General features: G+C 41.3%; 1 protein-coding gene across 1 annotated transcript in view; it reads right to left on the reverse strand.

Moving 5' to 3' along the window:
• Window positions 1-15,499, reverse strand: part of PSMG4 (proteasome assembly chaperone 4) — a 23,345-nt gene extending 7,846 nt beyond the window's left edge. The window contains exons 1-2 of the mRNA XM_069103571.1: window positions 15,213-15,499; window positions 8,767-8,842 (exon numbers count right to left, since the gene is read on the reverse strand). Of these exons, the coding sequence (XP_068959672.1) occupies window positions 8,767-8,842; window positions 15,213-15,386 (250 nt within the window). The 5' untranslated portion in view covers window positions 15,387-15,499. The remainder of the gene's footprint in view (window positions 1-8,766; window positions 8,843-15,212) is intronic.
• Between the last annotated feature and the right edge of the window lie 5,945 nt (window positions 15,500-21,444).

Here is a 21,444-nt window from a genome sequence, read left to right on the forward strand (position 1 = left end):
GGAGGGGGGGGGAGGGAGGGGGAGAAAATTTGAAACTCAAAGAACCGGGGAATTGAATCTTGTAAATCTTTGTAATTAAATCTTTGTAAACTCAAAGTAAACGAACACATTAATAAAGACAAAAAAAAGAATACAACTTCAATGAAACCACTTTCCATCCAGTACAGTAACTTCCCCAGAGGTAATTATCCCTTTTACAGGAATAAACATCTTAGCTGGGTCTGCCTTTGCTTTTCAGGAAGGTAGCAATCTCTCTCCTCATAGCCATTAGAGGTAATCATGAGCATGGTCCACTCTTGGTGGCAGTGGTAACCTGGTCAAAAATATATCCAGCCCAGAACTGAAGCAAGGGGCCCTGAAGGCCTCACTCTGTTCTCTGTAGCACTAGGACCCCTTCTGGAAGCACAGGAGGCATCACCTTAGTCTCCGCCAGCCAGCTCACAAAGAAGACCATGGCCTCATGACTGCAGCTTGGGCCCCCTGGCAGCACATCAATGCCCTGCTCCTTTGCCCACGCAGCAGGTAGACAGAGAGACCTTGTACTAGGCAGGATCTAAAGCAGATCTTATTATCCCAAGTTCAGCACCACAGAAAGTACCTAGGACATTAATATTGACCTTTCTCAAACCATAACTTAACACAATCCATTTATGTGGGGACCCAACCCACACATGCAGAAGACTTCCTGGAACAGGTGACAGGAAAATCGAAAGGACTTTGCAATTCTATCGCCTGCCAGAGCCTCCATGGGACCTTGCAAATATGTAGGGAGAGGAAATATGTAGGGAGAGGAAATATGATAGCAATAGTCTCTCCTTTACAAAGGAGCCTGGTTTTTGAAGGAATTCAATTCCCATCAATTTAACAGATGTCCATTAACTGTGAAAGATACTGCTTTAAAAAAAAAAAGTCAACCTGTCCTCAAGGAACTTATGTTCAATCTAAAGAGAGATTATAGCACAGAAACAAGTATAAGGAAGAATATGATAGATGCATTAGGAGCAAAGGAGATAACTTCAGACAAAGTACTATGGGAAAATCTTAGGAGAGAGGGATCATATTTGGTGCAAGGGGTTGTCATGGACAGCTTCTTGGAAAATATAGCTTCCACAACACCTAATTAATGCATACCTCTGGCCATGGGCCTCTCCTGTTCATTTTTCTTTTTTAAACAACTGTCACTAACTCCCTATTGCCTAATGAACCACATCACAAACTCTTCTGACAGGCTTAGATTTAAGACCTTTTGAAAACTTATTTTGAACTACTTCATGTATTCTGAATGATTAAACTGTTAAGTCTGAGGTTCTAACTCAGGCCCACTGGGTAGGTCAAACTGACTAAAAAGGAAAATGAGAAACAATGGAGGAGATGCAGGAAAATAGGAACCATGATGTGTTAGTGATGGTTATGTGAATTGGTCTGGGAAGCAATCTGGAACTATACCCCTAAAAGTTATTAAATTGCATTCCTTTGGACCCTTCTGATACAATTACTAGGCCAAAGATGGAACAGAATGGAAGGGGGAAAGAAAAGGAGAGGGGAGGGGGAGGGAAAGGGGAAGAAGGGAAGGAAAGGAATACTGTTATACCAGAAAAAATTATGGCAATGACAATTTCAGAGAAACCCAGGAAGACTGATGCAGAGTAAAGTGAGCAGAACCAGAAGAATTTAGACAATGATGTGAAGACAACTTTGAAAGACCTAAGAACTCTGATCAATGCAAAGACTAAAGGTACTGGCCTCAATATGTAAGACCAGACACACATTTTGGAGCATGACTAATGTGGGACTGTTTCTTGCATGACTAGATTATGCATATTTTGTAGTAGAGGGTTTTTTTTTCCCTTGGTGGGAAAGGGGAAGAAAGGGAAGGGAAGGTGAAAAGATGTTTTCCATTGAAAAAGATAAAATTTAATGAAGTTTGAACCTATTCCCTAACTGCATTCTGTCCCCTCCCTCTTTGTACATGCACAAAAAGTGCATTCCCATCTCTCCCCATGCCTGGAATGCACTTGGTCCCTCCACAGCTCTCTCCTTCAAGGTTCATCTCAGGTAATGGAAAATCTCTTCACCTGCCCCCAAAGATTTAGATCACCTGAACAACCTAAATTTGGCTAATTTCAAGCACTTGTTAGGAATACCACAGAGAGGATTCTTGGCCAATCTGAATGGCTACTTTCAAAATGCAATTACTTAGATAGTCTAAATTAGATTAGCAAAAGGCAGGATAAGAAGTTTACTTACCCCCACCTTTAGGTGGATGTCAGGAGCCAGTGGGAACTGACATTTTCATTCCTCTACTACATTCCCTTAGATAAATTGAAGGTCTGACCATGTCACTGTCTCCCACCCCTCCATTCAATAAAATCCAGTGGTTCCCTATTTTGCCTTCAAAATCAAATATAAACTCCTCTGCTTGGACTTCAAAGCCCCAACATGTCCTAGGCCATCCAGTGACACTGACCTCCTGGTTGTTCCTCAAACAAGGCACTCCATCTCCCAACATTTTCACTGGTTATTCTCCATGCATGGAATGCTCTCCTCCCTCCTCATCAACACCTCCTGGCTTCCTTCAAGTCTCAGCTAAAATCCCTCCTTCTACTGGAAGCTTTTCCCAATCCTCCTTAATTCTAGTGCATTCCCTCTGCTGATCATTTCCTACTGATCCTAGTTTGTTCTCTGCTTGTTGTCTCTTCCACCAGACTTGTCAAGAGCAGAGGTGTAATGGGAATGCAAATATAAAGATCTTCCCTGCCCCTAGGCTAAAGTGCACCTGGAGCCTGGGGTGGGAGGCTTGTTTTTCAGTAGATACTTTTTTGATTGGCCAGTGGGTCCTGAAAGTTGTTACATTCTCTGAGCCAGGAGAAGGCTATATAAACCCTGATGTGTAGCTTTGTTTTGGGGCTCACTTTGAGAAGTGTTGTGTGATTTGACCAGATGAGACTCTGGGAAGCCGTTGTCCAGAGGATTCCCCCCCCTTTGAAAAACCCAGATGTTGATTTGGTATGGATGTAATGGTTGGACAGTTTGGAAATCTGTCTACTTGATCTGTTTCTGTCTTGATAATTCTGTCTGTATATTCTGAAGTTCGGGGTGCTGACCTTTTTCCCCTGAACTAGGTAAATGATACATATCTAACTGATTAAAGTAAGCTTGTAAACCCATTCTGAGTTGCTTTCCTTTATCAAAGCAGATCTAAGAACCTGTGTTGGCAGCCACCCTGGGATGCTGGGGTGCTTGCTGCTACAAGAGGTTATCTTTCGCCTTTCTTTGTCGAAATTCAAAATGACTGACATGGAGGAGGTGTTTAATAAATGATTACAGACTGACTGACAATTGTTGATACTAAGATTAATTTCCTCTCACCTATTTTTGGAGGCAGTCTGGAGTAGGGGAAAGAACATTCTAGCTGCCTGGTATTGTGCTGTCTTCTGGTCCTAAAATAAGCTAATCCAGAACCTGAATACGATTTTGTTATTGTAGTTGAGTAGTTTTTCAGTTGTGTCTAACCCTTCATTGGGGGTTTTCTTGGAAAAGATGTTGGAATGGTTTGCCATTTCCATCTCCAGCTCATTTGACAGATGAGGAAACTGAGGCAAACAGGGTTAAGTGACTTGCCCAGAGTCACATAGCTCGTAAGTGTCTGAAGCCAGATTTAAACTCAGTCAAGATGAGTCTTCCTGACTCCAGGCCTGGCACTCTATTCTAGCTGCCCTCTGTATATGATGCAAGCACCTTTTTTTCCATTCATATGCTGGCCTGATGGCCATTTCAGTGCTCCCATCTTGGGTTCTAAACTGCTATTCATCAGAGGCCAGGTTTATACAGTAAGAGCTCTGTACAGTGCCAGACAGTACCACCCACAGTGAGCTGATAAAGGGAAGATGATGAAACAACCCCTGACTTACTAAAGAGACAAGTCAGCGCATCCACCTGCCCACTGGCCATGGCAGAAGTCAGACAATGCCCAGTGTTGGAAGGGATTACTTAGTGCAATCCATGCTTGAACAAGAGTTGTCTCCAATATCCCCAAGGCGTTGGCCAGGTTTGGCCTTTGCAGCTTAGCTGCTCCATCACCTCCTTTTTAGCACTCTCCTCTACTTAATATACTGTGTAGACAAACAGACAGAAAAGGGGAGAAGGGAAGTCTGTGGTCAAATAATCCAGTGCCTTCAGGAGAATTCTTCTTGGAATGAAGTTAAAAAAATAGGAGTTTTTCCTCCAAGTGCCTTTCACCCACTTCAAGAATAAAAGCCCAATTTCCATACTTTGCCTGTCAACAATAGCTTCACAAAAACATCTTGGAGAAAATCATCTCACGAACACTAATAATGATCTTTAGATGAGAAGAGGAAGAATAAAGATGACTAAAAAGGAAATGAATCCCCCAGTAGGTGGTCTCCTTGAACTCATTTAGAGGAATAACACTGACGTTTGTGTTTTTGTATTCCCAGGGTCTAACCCAGGATGCCCTGCACACAGTAGGTGCATGTCTACTGAATTCAAATGAGTTGCTAAATGGAGATCAAAGGCACAACTCTTGCTATACAAAGAGTAAAAATTAAGAGATATCCTTGTTGCTCTAAATCCTGGCACAGGATCTTGACATACCAGGGGCAAGAAAAACGTGTTGTGGCTCTGACTTCTGAGCCACAGATGGTGATCAATGCGTGATCATGCACCATGCAGAATGGGAACACTGCCTAAAGATTAGATCCAGGCCAATTTCTTCATTTTCAAAAAGTGGAATAAGATGGGTTTTAGAAGTGAGATCAGAAGAAGAGATCAGGAAGCTGGATATCAGCAGTCCCCAGAGGCTTCTGAGAAGATCGTAGGCCAGGGAGCCTACTCTTCCTGACCCCTTCAACAGAAGCTACCAAAAAGGAAGAGGATATTTACTAAGGCAAAAAGAAGTTGTCAGGGATCTTCAGCAGTCCTAAAAGAAATTATCACAGAGATGGTTGATGAGCATTTCAAATACAAAGCAATCATCACTAGATGGCGAGTGGTCAAGTCAAGCCAATTCCTGAACACATTCTCATACCAGCAGATCAGGGGACCACCAATGACAGAATATATTTTAATTTCAGCAAGACATCTGACAATGTCTCTTGTGATATATTCTTATGTAGAAGAGGTATGAACTACATATTAGCACAACTACATAGATTTGTTAACTAGTCTTAACCCCCAGATGTATGAATTAACAGAAGAACATCAACGCAGAGATAGGTCTATGGTGGCCCAACACCAGACTCAACCTTTGGCCCTTTCTATTTAAAAGTTTTATCAATAACTTGGGTACTGATTAATTTGCTTATAGTCCAGTTACTTAATCTTCAGAGTCTCAGTTCCTCACCTATACACTGAGGATAATACCTGTACCCAACAGGGTTTAAGGAAAGTGTTTTGCAAGCTTAATGCAAACACCTTAATTGGTACTACATAAATGAATGGTTATTGTCATCATGGCATAATGGAATATTTATCAAATTTTTGAGTATTGAGAGAGGATACCTATTACACAGGACGACAGAATTAAAATCCATAAAGATCTCTACGAGAGAGAATGAGGGCTCAAGTATAATGAGATAAAATGTAATAAGGACAAATGTAAAGCTCTGCACTTGGGCTCAAAAACCTTAAGCACAAGTACCAGATGGGACAGTAAGAGAGTTGTTCGGTCTTCTTAGTCATGTCTGAATGATACTAGAATGGTTTGCACCCACCACTCTTCTATTTCTTTATTATATATACTCAGTTTTGTTTTGTTTTTTAGTTGTGTCTGACTATTTGTGACCCCTTTTGAGGTTTTCTTGGCAAAGATTCCTTCTCCAACTCATTTTACAGATAAGAAAACTGAGGCCAACAGGGTTAAGTGACTTGCCCTGGGTCACACAGCTAGTCAGTATCTGAGGTCAGATTTGAACTCAGGAAGATGAGTCAGTCCTCCTGACTCCAGGCCTGGTGCTTTACCCACTGTGCCATGAAGCTGCTGGGTACTATACTTTATGAAGGCTCACCATGGTTAGCAACCCAACCCATGCTTTTCTAGACACCTTCCTTCCATGCCACTAAATGTGTAATGTCCACCTCTTGCCCAGGGAACTATCATTAAGCCAATACTACTAGTGTTTCTGCAAAAGGCAAGTCAATTGATTGACCTATTGCTCCACTCATTACTATGACTTCCCAGACCAAAATACCCTGCTCTGGCCAATCTTCCCCTGTATGGGTGATCACAATAGGTTAGAATACAACTGCCCTAAGCACAGACACTATTTATCTTTTGGATGTGTATCACTAGCATTTACATTTAATGCAGTGCCTGACATACAGAAAGTGAATTTTTTTTTCGTTCATTTAATCAGGTTGGCAAGAGAATTAGAATCTGGCCCCAGACACTAACTAGCTCTGTGATCTTGAGCAAGTCACTTAACCATTTTCACTTCAGTTTCCTCATCTACAAAAAAGAAATGAGCTACAGAAGGAAATGGCAAACCACTCCAGTACCTTTGCCAAAAAAAAAAAAAAAACCCAAAAGAGGCCATGAAGAGTCAGACAGGACTGGAACAACTGAAAACAAGACAATTACAGAATGCACTAATGCAGAATTTGCAATAACTCATGGGCAGTATTCTAGACACACTAAATAGAGTTTGAAACCGTTTCCTCTAAATATTTTGGTCTTAGGCTATTCAGTAAAATATCGATTCCTATTTTCAAACTTAAAGACCCTCAAAATATTAAGATGACCTTTACTATGCCTTAACCCATCATCTCCCTGACTGTTCTCTAGGCCAGCCATTATCTAAACCAGGGTCACTTTCAATTCAAATATTCAACAAGCATGAATAAAGATAAAAAGAAAAGGCCCTCCATTTTGGTCTTGCCTCAATTACCAGGATGTCTGAGGGAAATAATTCAATTCTTTGTCTAATTGTCTCCTGTGCTTTGAATTACGTAAGCCAAGCCACTGCGGACTATCCAAGTTCATTTTAATGTCACAGGAAGGGTCAAAGAAAGTTAGTTCTTCATTCTCACAAGCATGTCTACTGCCTCCAAATGCCCTGAAGACCCAGTAAGGGGTCTAGGGCAGAGGTATCAAACATACCACAAATCCCACAGCTCCCACATACAACCTGTAACACTGCCAAGTGCTCCCTGAACCAGATTAAAATGTAATTGGGAAATATTTAACAAAATAAGCAAAAATTCAATAAAAAATAGATGAAGTTAATATGTGGTTTTCTAAGTCAATATAACATATGCCCACAGGGATTTTTACATATGACTTGAGGGCCCTCATTTCTATTTGAGTTTGGCATTCTGGTCCAGGGTAATATGTCAATGTGTATAGCATTTCTGGGGCCAATGGGCTGGGGGAAGGGAGAATGAATTTTGCTTGGAGATGCAGACATTAAACTTACAACATAATTCTATCTCCTAGTGAGAGAAATGATTATTTCTCCTATATAAATAACCAATTATTTATTGAGATTAAGATTTTCCCTTCCTATTTCCTCATTCAGAAATTAACTACCATAGGTTATTCAGCCAGTTCTTGTGAAGGACACTGCTGATAGATGAGACTGCCTGATTCCCACCCAACTAAAAGCCCTTACAAAGAGAATCTATCTAGGTGGAATTCTTAATACACCATGTTCACAGCTCACTGACTGGGTGGAGGAGAGATCCTTTTGCCTGAGGCTTGGGAGTTAGTGTGGCTTGAGATGAGTCCCTCTTTGTCCATGAGTGATGTGATCAGAGTCCCTCAGAATCCTGTACCCAGCCCTCATTAAAATAGACCCACTTCTCCTTATAATACTCACTTAACCAATAAGAGTTAATTCCCACCCACTGGGAACACCCCCTCCTCCAAGGGTATATAAGTGTGAAGAGGTTTCCACCAGGGGTCTTTGGTTTCCAACACAAAGTCAAACAACCATCCTTTTGTTAATTGTGTGCTAGTCACAATTAATAAAATGATTAATTACCCGAAAATTGTCTCTCAAACTTTTCACACATGACACTAGGCTTTATTCACCTACTTCTTATGAAGTAGAAAGAACCCTGAATTAAGAGTCAGGAGAAGTTGATTTTAGTCTTAGCTTTGTGACCCAAGGCAAGTCCCCTAACCTCTCTTGGCCACGATTTCTGAATAACTACGAGAGTTGGACTGGATGGTCTCCAACATGTCTTCATGGTTCCATGTTTCTAGAGTTTCAGCCAGGCTCTCAAGCTCTAAAGAGATGAGAAACTTTCAGGACTGAAGCTTAATAAGTCTGTCACCAATCAAACTAGCAGACAACCAACACAACTAAGAAAATGCTGGCCATGAGACAGAAGGGTATTTGTGGCAAACCGTTCCAAGAGCAGAATGAAAGTCAAGAAATGCACTGCAAATCCAGCCTCAGACACTTGACTTACTTACTAGCTGTATGACCTTGAGCAAGTCAGTTAACTCCAATTGTCTTGCCTTCCCCCCTCCACAAAAAATAATAATTAATTAATTAATTAATTAATTAATTAATTGAATTTTAAAAAAAGAAAATGCATTGGACAGAATGGACATTCCACAGAAGCCATATCAGATAATTAATTATTTCCTTACAGGAAAATCTGCTCTACAAAGCAAGGAGTTTCAGTATTCCTTTAAAGAGGGAGCTCCCCATGTCTGTTTAAAATGGGGCTTTTAAGTGAACTTTCAAATGACTTCCCAGCATCAGATCTGCTGTGTAAAATGAGGTATCACATACATACCTAATCGCTGAGCAAGACAGTTGGAGGTCGTGTCAGAGGTATCTCCAAGAAGGGAAGTGGACACTGGGATGGAGTCCTGAGAGCAAAACAAAGAATGAATTACTGTCACTCTAGCCAAGAATAAGGCTACCCACACCTCAAATGCTTCTTCTATCTTAGAGTGGTAGTATTTAATTCCTACACATATTTTTGTTCAATTGTTTCCAGTTGTGCCTGATTCTTCATGACCCCATTTGGGGTTTTCTTGGCAAAGATACTGGAGTGGTTTGTTATTCCTTTCTCTAGCTCATTTTACAGAGGAGAAAACTAAAGCAAATAGGATGAAGTGACTTGACCAGGGTCACCCAACTAGTAAGTGTCTGAGGCTGGGTTTGAACTCAGGAAGATGAGTCTTCCTGACTCCAGGCCCTGCCCTCTATCTACTATGCCACTTAGGTACCCCTATACATACATACATATATATACACATATATTTACATACATACGTGTGCACATGTGTGTAGATAGACAGATAGATAGATGGATGGATGGACAGACACATGGATAGATGGACAGATATAGATACACACATGCCTACTAAGGCAGGAGAGGAGTAAGGTCTGCATGATCCTTCAGATGCCTTAATGTAGCATATGCTATTTACAAAGTAAATGCTGAAGCACTCTGAGCACAGATCAGCTAAAGTTGATACCCAGGAGCTAGAACTCATGCTATCAAACACCTAACCGAGTAAAGAGGGGAGTTCTAGGATCTGAGCATGGACTATCACTTCTCAACCAGCACTGACATCCTGGGAGCCAGGACATCTTACCTTGCCAGCTATACCTGTAATAAACCAAGTGTTTTTATTTGGAAAAAGTCCCCTGTCCCTCCAACGACTGCTATGTTCTACAAGATTAATGAGGATCCCATCATTTTGGGGTAAAGGCACTAGCTACCCACATCATTGCACTATCAAAATAAAATGGCTTTCTGCTCTTACTTGGCCAGAATTTGTTTCAGAGAACTGTGAAATCTGAAGAAGTTATTGTGCTAAAAATACAACAAACAAGGGCCTTGTAATTAACTTTTGGTGAAAATAAAGAGTAAAATTCAGAGAAATATGGGAAGATTTGCATAGACCGATACGAAGTAAAATGAGTCAGAAGTAAGAGAATAATATTACAAAGAGAATGCAACAATGTCAGTTAAAAGGTCACCCTCAAAAATCAACTGCATTTTCTCTATAAAAGTAATAAAATCCAAGAATAATAGAAAGGGAAATCCCATTCCAAAAAAATACAAAATGCATAAAGTACTTGGGAATCTACCTATCAAAGCACACAAAAGACTAGTATAGATTTAATTACAAAGTGCTCTTTAAAGTAATAAAGAATAATTTAAATATATGGAGGAATAGTCAGTGCTCGTAGCTGGGCTATGCCAATATAATAAAAATGACAATATTTCCAAAATTAATTTTCACTTTTTTTTTTGTTTGCTATTTGGAGGGCAATTGGGGTTAAGTAACTTGCCCAAGGTTACAAGGTTTTTTTATGTGTGGGTGTTAAGTGTCTGAGGCCTGAACCAAACTCTGGTCCTCCTGACTCCGGGGCCTGTGCTAATTTTCACTTTTAATGTGATACCAATGACACCAAATGGTTATGTTACAGAATTCAACAAAATAATAACAAATTCAATTGGAGAAACAAAAGCTCTAGAATATCAAGGAAAATGATGAAAAGAGGTAGCACTAAAAGGAGATAACACTCCTAGAACTCAATCTATATAATAAAATAGCAGTCACCAAGACCAATCGGCATTGGTGAGAGAGGGAGGGATGGAAGAAGGAAGGAAAGAGATAGAGACAGAGAGAAACAGATCAATGGAACTGACTAGAAAAAGAGGGAATAAGAAACAATGGAACAATGAATAGGGCAACAGCCCTGGAGTCAGGAGGACCTGAGTTCAAATCTGGCCTCAGACACAACACAAAAACTAGCCATGTGACCTTGGGCAAGTCACTTAACCCCAACTGCCCTGCCTTCCTCCCTCTAAAAAGCCAAAAAAAAAAAAAAAGAAAGAAACAATGGAACTCAACAACCCAGTGTTTGATAAAGTGGCAAACAAATTACCTAGGGAAAAAAACTCATTTGATAAAAACAGCTGGAAAATCTGGCAAAAATTAGGCACAGACCAACACTTTACACCACATTCCACAATATATTCTGAATAAATACATGACCTTAATACTAAAGATCATAACAATTTTTAAAAATGGAAGAAAAACAGTTCATATGCCTCTCACAGCTGTGGACAGGAGATATATTCTTAACTAAACAAGGGATAGAGGAAATTGCAAAAGATAAATAGATAACTTTAATTACATAAAACTGAAAAATATCCAAAGAGGCAAGATTAATAGTGCACTTAGGATAAGAAAGGAAGCCATCAAATGGGGGTAAAAAATCCTTGTATCAAATTTCTCTGATGAGTGTAGTATGTAAGATATACAATTACAGATACAGAGACAGAAATAGATGATATAGTTAAACAGATATTGATATAGAAAAGACCAAAAGCTATTCCCCCAATGATAAGTACTCAAAGGAAATGATCAAATAATTCTCAATTCGCAAAAGAATTACAAGGTATTCAAAACCACAAGAGAAAAATGTTTCAAATCACCAATACCAAGAGAAATGCAAACCAAAACAACTGAGATTTCACTTTACACATGGCAAACTGAGATTGGCAACAAATGATGTATAGGGACGGTCAGGTAGCACAGTGAGTAAGAGCACCAGCCCCGGAGTGGGGATGACCTGGGATCGAATCCCGGATCAGACACTTAGCACCCACTCAGAAACACCTGGCCATGTAAACTTGAGCAAGTTACGTAACCCCAATTGCTTTAAAAAACAAACAAACAAATGGTATATAGCAGCACTTTTTACAATAGCAAAAAACTGAAAACCAAGTGGATACCCATCCATGGGGGATGGCTAAACAAACTGTGGTACATGAATGTAATGGAATATGACTATTTTCTAAGGAATGATGTATGCAGTGAATACAGAGAAGCATGGACTGATACAGAGTAAAGTAAGCAGAGCCAAGAAAACAATACAAATGACAATAAAAATGGAAAAAAAACATTGTGTAGAAAAACCACATACATATAAAAAGTCAAAAGGAAATGTTGCAAAATTCTAAAGACTAAGCACTGCTCAAAAGAAGAAATAAGAAATTTTACTTCTTTTACTTCATTTCTTATATGGGATGGCTCTCTTGGAGGGGAAGGATAATAGAGGAGACTACGGTGATGTAAAAAAAGATATCAATAAAAATTCATTTTAAAAAATTAAAAGGTCACTAAAGAAGTCTGAAAAAGTCACAAAGGTCTTAAAGATGATAACCAGACTATACTCACCTTTTACACAACAGTTGGGGACCACATGGACAAAATATTGTGTGTGTATGTGTGTGTATAATCAAATTCAGTCATTATATTGAATATTTTTACTTAAGTTTTCTTTGTCACAAGTGTAACTTCAGTGAAGGAAAAGAAGTATCAAAATAACTGACTCAAACACAAAAGGCATCAACAAATTAAAAAAAAAATTGGATAAGAAATGTGGCATATTCTCACTTCCTCATTAAGAGGTTCACAAAAAAATTTTTTTTAGTTAAAAAAAACAGCACTACTCCATAAACTGACCAACTTCACTAAAGGCTGTTTTCAGTAGAAAACATTGTTAAGAAGATGGCTTGTGAATGCTCAGAAAGCAAAAAAGTAATCCCTAAAATCCAGCAAGATCCAGCAAGAACAGATCATTAAGATTTCTTTTTTTAATTGATACCTTTGGTTTTTATATAGGGCAGCTAACACACTCCAAATGTCCACATTTGTGAACCAAATGTTCATATTTGTGCCCAACCACTGGTAGAACATTCCAAGCTTGTTTTGGTCTGATCAGCCACAGTCAGACACACCATAACTTGACTCTAGCACAGTGATATTATTTTGGTCCTCTTGGATAATAAAAGACAATCAACCAACAAACATCACAAATACACTGACCAAGTCTGATGGTATCTGTAATATTCCTGACCTGGAAGTCCTCACTTCTCCAACAAAGGGACAGAGGTCAATTTTCTCAGGATGAAAATTAGCCATTAAAATTACACAGCATTCAGTCTCATTTTATAGTTCTTCCTATTTACATTGTAACAGGCCTTGTGTGTTATTTTCCTGGTTCAGTTGACATCACTCTGCATCTGTTCATGTAAATCTTCCCATTTTTTTAAATTCCATAATACATTTCAATTCAATAAACATTAATTGTGTCTACAATGTACTAAGCCCTGGGCTAAGTGATGGATTGGATCAAGCTGACCTCATTTTCTTTTCTAATAGGGTTGGCAGACCTGGGGAATGCCACAGATATAATATCCTGGGATTTCAACAGAGCATGTGACAAAGTCCCTCCTAAATATGGGTGAAGACAAGATGCTAGATGGTAGTACAAGGTAGGTGGGCTAACTGGTTGAATGTCTAGGCCAAAGAGTGATTACTGGATCAGAGTCAACCTGGAGGAAGGTCCTGGATAGACTTATGCCTCAGCCTTGGCCCTGTCTATTCAGCATTTTTACCAAATGACTCAGATAAAGCAAGCTCAAGGAAGTGGCTGTCCTTAAGTTACTATACACCAGTCAAAAAATATCTCAAGGACTGTGTACAGGAGACTGGGTGCCTCATTTTAAGATGGACAATGATAGACTGAACTGTATCCATAGGAGGGTGAGCATAATGGGGACAGGACTGTCACATGAGAATCACTGAAGGAACTGAGCGACATACGAGATGAACATAAGCATGGAGATGGGGCATCAATAAGAATTGATTACAGCGAGTAAGAGCACCGGCTCCAGTGTTGAGATAAACCTGGAGATCGAATCCCGGGCTCAGACACTCAGCAACCACACCGGTAACCTTGAGCAAGTTACTTAACCCTGATTGCTCAATAAAAAAAAAAAAAAATAAGAATTGATTAAGCCCTTATTATGTTCTAAAAAAAATTGATATATCTGTGTGTATATACACAAGTATGTATCTATATATAGATTCATACATAAATAGGTATATACATTTATGTGGAGAGAGATCGAGGGTGGGGAGAGGGGGGAGGAGAGAGAAAGAGAGAACAGAATGAGATGAGGTCATCAGGCAACAAGCATCAAGTGCTTATTCAATGCCAAATGAAGTCCCACCCCACCCCGAGGTGGCACACTGGATAGAAGGTTGGGCCTGGCGTCAGAAAGACTCATCTTCCTGCGTTAAAATCTGACATCAGACACTTACTAGTTGTGTGACTCTGGGCAAGTCACTTAACCTTGTTTGCCTCAGTTTCCATATCTGTAAAATGAGCTAGAGAAGGAATGGCAAACTGCTCTAATATCTTTGACAAGAAAACCCCAAATGGGGTCATGAAGAGTTAGACAGCTGAAAACGGCCTACACAACAAAAATGTGCCCAACAGTACTTAGCAACGTGGATACAAAGGCCAAAACAAGCCAACAACAGGAAAAAAACAAAAACGAACAAACAACAAAAACCCTATGGTGTCTGCCCTCTAGGAGCTTACATTCTAATGGAGAAGAAAAAGTACAACTAGATACATAAAGTCAGATACAGAGTGGAGGGAAGCGAGTCTGAACAAGGAGGGCATCAGCAGCGGAGAAGACTAAGAAAGGCCTCCTGCAGAACCCTGAAGCCCTAGAATTCATACACTGGGAACACCCTCTTGTCCCGAATCCCCTCCCTCTGACTGGATGGCTCCTTCCCCTCCTCCAGACCAGGCACATCCCATTCCCCTCCAGGCTGTACCATTCCCAACTTTCTCCTCTCCCCATTCCAGCACCCTCCCAACATCTGCTTCCTTTTATGTGCAGGCTTCTCCCGTTAAAACGAGTGCTCCCTGAGGACAGGAGCATCTTTGTTTTTGTTTGTATCCCAGCACTTAGCACCGGGCCAGGCATGGAGTAAAAATGCTTAATGAACGCACCATCACAGGATGCTAAGGTGCATCCTCCTCCCCCACCTTGATCCCCCTAGGGATGTCGGAGAAGGGCAGTAAAGTACCAGCGGGGCTGCGGCACCAACTGGGGCTGGAGCCTGATACGGAAGTAAAAGGCGAGGCTGCACAGGAGCCCCACCAGCCTGCGAGGAACGGCATCCACCCGGATGCGTGCGTTCCCCAAACTGCCTCGCGCCCGAGCTGCCCACTCGTGCACATGCCACCTCTCAGCCACCAAAGCCCTTGCAGCCTCGGCGGCGCTGGGTGCGCGCCCAGCCCAGCAGGAGCTCGCAGCGGGCCCGCGTGCCGAGCCCAGCACGTCCTCCCGGCCCCGGGTGCAGGCGCCAGAGCCCGAGCCCGTGCCCGCGCCCGCGCCCGGCGACTCACGTAACGGTTGCACATGGCCACGGCGAGGTTGCGCAGGTTGGGCGTCGCGCCCACCCACAGGAAGAGCGAGTCCGTCAGCCGCATCACGTGGAAGTGGATGAGCTGCTCCCACAGCCTCACGCTGAAGTTGTGCAGGGAGATGTCCCCGCTCCCGGGCGCCGGCGGCCCCTCCATGCTGTCCTGGCTTCCCGACGTCCCGGGGCAGCCAGCCCTCCAGCCACCAATCCGGCTTTCCCTGGCCTCCGCCAGGCCAAAGCAAACGATGGCCGAAAGAGGGAGCCAGGATTTCGCTTTCGGTTTCTAAGGGGAGTAGGGAAGTATGGGAGAGAGAAATGCTCCTTGGGTACTGTGGCCTGTCCGTGCTTAACCTTCCTGCTGGTTTATCTTTCCTGAAGCCCAGGATTACACTCCAACTTACTGGGAACCCTCATGCACGCCTGTAGTTGCAGGCTTTGTGCTCGTGGTGTATTTATTCGTGCCGTAAAGATGTTTTTGCATTTTGCAGACCCGTTGTATTTACAGCTTGTTTTACTTAAAAACTTATTGGCAATATTTTTTACCCCCCCCCCCCCCTTGTCCCTTCAGCTTGGTTCCACGATCCTCAGCTCCCCATAGGAAACTAACGCCCTGCACCCAGGAACAAATCCTCAGCTTTAGAAACGCCTAAGACAAATCCTGTTTCTTTGAAAAGAAATAAAACTACGTTTTATTGTGACCTCTTGATTTTACATCATATTTCCTCGAACCACTCCTTCCAAACTGAACCCAGAGAGATGGAGGGAGAGAGACAGAGAGAGAGACAGTAATCTGTTATGAGGGACTTTGATTGCTTTTCCTTTTTTTTAATTACTCAGAATTTGACTTCATTTTAGAAATTTTTCATTCACTTGTAGTCTTTGGTTATATTGTTTCCTTGGTTCTGGATCGGCTCTTTCCATGTTTCTCTGAATTCTTCATATTTATTGTTTATTGTTCCACAAAACTTACATTCCATTCGTATACCATAGTTTTGCTTTTTGTTTTTTTCAGCTATTTCCAAACAATGGGCACCCACTTTATTCCCACACTTTGGCTAACACAAAGATTAATTTGATTATTGATTATTGTGATATTTGGACTTTTGTTTCTGTCATCCCCCCTCTTCTACAAATAGAAATGTGTCTTGTTAGCAGGTAAGGGTGTGGTGACATTTTTTATCTTGGGACCATCTATCAAGTCTAAAGGGCCATGACCCCATGTGAGTGGGCCTTTTTTATGCCTTTAGATGACCAGGAATCTTGTAAATACCAGGGAAGGCTTCCTGGGAAAAACAGCTTGATCCTTGATCCACCTCCTGGCCAATTTTAGGAGCCTCCAGGCTAGTTTGGTGGGGTGAAGGGGGAACCCTGGCAGATATTGGTCTAGTCACACCTAGACATTCTGTAACTGGTTCTGGTCTGGTGAATGTGGTCTCTTTGACTGACTACAATTATAAAACTGGAACTTTCCAAAGTTGGACCTTTTCATCTGACTTCTTCAATGTCTGCATCCTACAAGACACAATACTCATCAGGAAGATGATGAGGTACAGGTTCTGGGAACCTCCCTTGGACTCTTGATTACATCATCCCATTTGTTGAGGCAAGTCTGTTACTAGACTTCCCACCCTCTGTCACCAGACTTTCCACCTTTGAGCCTATCAAAATATCAATCCACCCTTGAACTAGCCTAGCCCACCATTGTCTGTAGTCTCCAGGTGGCCTCCCACCCTTAATCACTCATTGACCTTTTAACTCCTCCTAAAGACCCTCGACAAACTCCTCCTCTAGACCACCCCTAGATTCCTCCCACAATCTTCCCTATATAAGACCCTGTCTTGTCTTCATGTTTGTGAGATCACCACAGAATAGCGAGAGCGCCATAGAATAGCATGTGAGTAAGAATGCCATAGAATAGGGAGAGCACCATAGAATGACCTAGCACAGACTTACTCTGTTTCTAATGCAAGCGAACTTTGAATAAATTTTACTTTTCTTTGGCTTAGAAGACTTGAGTGGAATTCATTCGGCAGGACTCAGCATGTTGGTACTTTGGGGTCTCCAGGGCAACCCTAACCCTCTTAGTCCCTAACCTCTTCAAAGAGATGTTGAGCCCTTTCACAGTCTGAGGCCAACATGTGATCCCATGAAATGGGCCTTGGCGTTTGTGCTTCCATTTTAGGTGAGGAAAATTAATCTGGAGGTTTTGAAAGGCCAGTGAATTGAACCACTGAGGAATTTAGAAGTCCAGGAGCTTAGCCCATGCCAGGTTTTGTAGTCAGCCCAGCACTGATTCCCCAAGGCTCAATAAATGGCACATTTGGATGGGAACTTGGTGAGATTAAAATAAGTGGAATCTGTAATAAATCTACTGCTCTCCCCAGAGACGGATTTGGTAGCATAGGAGATAGGGTGCTCCTGAGGTGTTGGGGGAAATGTTTATACTTCTGTTCTTATTATGCCTTCTATGTAAATATCCCTTTGTGAAAGCTAATTAATGTTAATTGGTTAAATGGAACTGGAGGTTAGTCACAGGTAGTTAACAGTGAAGGGAACACACAGGAATTAGGGATCAAGCCAATGGAGATACTTCAGTCCCTCAAGGGGAGGGGTACCCCTAGAACCCTGAGAATGAAGTTTAACCTCCTTTAATCAGCCTGGGGATAGTGAGCAAGAGAATACTTGATCCAGCTAGTGTTAGAGAGTTTCCTGGAGGATTAAGAGATTGTGACTTGTCCAGGATCACACAGCCAGTATATGTCCAGAGAAATAGGCTTGAACCCAGATCTTACTGGCTCTCAGGACAACTTTCTATCCACCATTCCAAGCTACCTCCCTTGAAAATAAATATAACATTAAAGCATCAGTAAAAGTTTGTTATTGTTTTTAAAGCTACTGAAAACAATCAGGCAAAACAAGGTCATGTGTGTGAACAGCCTATGAGAGATGCATTCCAATAGTAACCTTGAAGCAGAAATTCCAAGAGCTAAGTTTTCCTCTTAAGAAAGTTCCCTATATTGTTTTATTTTTTTTTATTTTTTGCTTTTTAGAGGGGGGAGGGCAGGACAGTTGGGGTTAAGTGACTTGCCCAAGGTCACATGGCTAATAAGTGTTAAGTGTCTGAGGTCAAATTTGAACTCAGGTCCTCCTGACTCCAGGGCCAGTGCTCTATTCACTGTTCCACCTAGCCATCCCCCTACATTATTTTAAACATTTCCTCCAAGGAACAAGTCCTTGCTGAATATGGCTTTACTTACTATCACTTCCTTATTCTATATTTCCTCTGTACTTACAAATATAATTTATATCATATTATCACATGAGCAGGCACTCTGGGTTTTGTTGTTGCATGGACAGAACCTAGTAAGATATTTTATGTACAGTAATCACTTAATAAACATTACATGAAAATCAAAGGTATGCCCATCAACTGGAAAATGGCTAAACAAACTGTGGTATATGAGTGTAATGAAATATTATTGTGCTATAAGAAAGGACAAGGAGGATGAAATCTGGAAAGACTTACATGAACTGATGCAAAGTGAAGTGAACAGAACCAGGAGAACATTGTACACAGTAATAGCAATATTGTTTGATAAAGAACTGTGACTGACCTAGCTCTTCTCAGCAATACAAATGATCCAAGACAATTCCAAAGGACTAATGATGAAGCATACTACCACCACCAGAGAAAGAACTGATATTGATTGAATACAGACTGGAGTATGCTGCTTTCCTTTTTTCTTTTATTCTAGTCTTCTTGTACAAAATGACTAATATGGAAATGTTTTACATGATTGCAATAAATAAATATCCTATGAATTGGCAATGTACTGGGTCACACATTGCTTTGTAATTGTAGGCATGTTACTCTCCCCAAGGAAAGCAGGGATTGTCTTCTGTTTCTTTTGAAGACTGGTCATTACTTAGTGCACTATCAGAAAGAATGTGAATTCAAAAATGCTTATCCTATGAACTACTGCCCACATCTGAATGTCCTTTGTATGCTAGCCAGATTAAGGAGGCAAATTAGTAAACCACTCTGGGCATCTGATTGGTGAACATTCATTTCTAGCCTGGATCCACATCCACCACTGCTACTTGTCAGCTTTCTTCAAGATATGCCTCCACTCATATACTCTGGTATCCTACAATGTGCACCCCTGCTTTTCAACTCTACTTCCCAGAACAGTATTCAAATCAGCACTGATTCCTAGAAAGGATATGTCAATCATTTGCCCTATGACTTTAAATATCACGTCTGGTGACATCCCTGTCTTTCCCCAGCCATCACTCCTCTCTGTACGTTTGCATTTCCTAATAGAATATAAGCTCCTTGAAGGCAAGGGATGCTTTGCTTTCTTGCATTGGTATCCCTAGTGCTAAGTACAGTGCTTGGCACATGGTAAGTGCTTGAAGCTTTTTCATTTATTAATTCATTTATTTTAGCTGTAGGGGGGAATGGTATTCAGAAAATAACTTTTAAGATAGATGGTTTTCATTAGGTAGATAAGTGGTGCTCTTTTCTTTCCTCCTTACTTTTTTTCTTCCTTCTCTCTTATTTCCTAATTATCGTGTATATGGTTTGTTTTGCATATATTTGTTTCCATGTTGTCTCCCCCATTAAATTATAAATTCCTTGAGGACAAGGACTGTCTTTTTCCTCTTTTTGTATCTTTAGTACTTAGCACAGTACCTGGTACCTCGTAGGTACTTTGTAAATGTTGATTGATTGATTCCCATTTCTGAGCCTAGTACTGCAATAATAGGGAAAACACTGAAAAAGTATGACTTTCCAACCTTATTTTAAATGGAATATTTACTTGGATTTTTCCCCAAAACTAAAATACTTTACATATATTCAACTAATTATTCCAAAAAATATGAAATTAGTAGGTGGGAAAAAGAAATCCCATGTAAAAAGCAAGGAACTTACTAGTATTATATTCCGCCTGCTCTTGTGCTCACTAAATGCTGTTGACTGGATAAGATTTAAGAGACTTGTCCAAGATGCAGGGGATCCAGTGGATCACTTTATACCCCCCTACCCCTAGCACACATTGCTCAGTGGCAGCACAGTCTTCCTGGCTATCTAGCCCAGTCCAACAGCTGCCAAGTCTGTAATGAGCAATGGCTCTTCAATGACCAATTCAACCAAGAGCAGATTGGACCAGTAGCCCAGCAGTGGACTGGCCCATCTAGCCAACACCTCCCAATCCTTATAAGGAGCAAGCCCAGATTAGTTTGTCATCCACTGCAGATACCCTACCTTTGTGGGTGCCAGACCACCTGGACAGCTGAGCTAATGATCCATGACCAACACCACAACCCACAGCAAATTTAGTGAGGGTCATTCAAAGAAAGACAGGACATAGAGGTCCTACAGTTCCGGAGTTAGGATCCTTGGCTAGGTGTGTTTCCTACACATGTGCCTCACTGCTCTTGTACCCATCGTCTTCCCCCATCATTGAATCTGTGTGTATTTGGGGTCATGTATGCCCTTGTTGTTAGGGAAAATGCTTTATAACTACTGTTCTTGCTATCCATGTTGAATAAGTCCCTTTGCTAAAGAACTGAACCTGTTGGTTGATTGTTAAGAGGAAGCATACCAGTGGGGGCTAATGTGAGGATAAACACAAACAGGTTTCCCTAAAACTTGAAAGTAGTAGCAGTCACCCCCTCTGAGAAATGGGTTTGCTAGCTGGGACTTTAAGGAAGCCAGAAATGAGCAGGGAGAGAATTGTAGGCATGAGAGACATGCCTGAGAGACAGTGGAAATGCTTGAGGTCAAGAGATGGAATGTCTTGTAGAGAGAACAGTAAGAAGGCCAGTGTCACTGGATCACAGAGTGTATGTAGGGATGAGCAAGGTGTATGAAGACTGGAAAAGGTTAGGAGGGGCACAAGTCATGGAGGGAAGTGAAGATGATAGCTAGAAGAAAGACTAGTCAGTGCATAGGTGATAGACTGGAGCCACAACTAAGGGGTTGTGGGATTGCAGATTAAGGTGAGGACAAAGAACAAGTTTGGGGTTGTAAGACAGAGGGAGTGGTAGAACCACTCCAGAAGACCTGAAGACTCATCTTCTTGAGTTCATATCTGGCCTCGGACACTTACTAGCTTTGTGATCCTGTTTGCCTCACTTTCCTCATCCATAAAATGAGCTGGAGAAGGAAATAGCAAATCACTTTGGTACTCTTGCCTAGAAAATCCCAA

The sequence above is a fragment of the Petaurus breviceps genome, unplaced genomic scaffold (genome assembly GCF_028583685.1).
Source record: "Petaurus breviceps papuanus isolate PSGF00001 unplaced genomic scaffold, PetGlider_PUasm1.0 582, whole genome shotgun sequence".
NCBI classification, from domain to species: domain Eukaryota; kingdom Metazoa; phylum Chordata; class Mammalia; order Diprotodontia; family Petauridae; genus Petaurus; species Petaurus breviceps.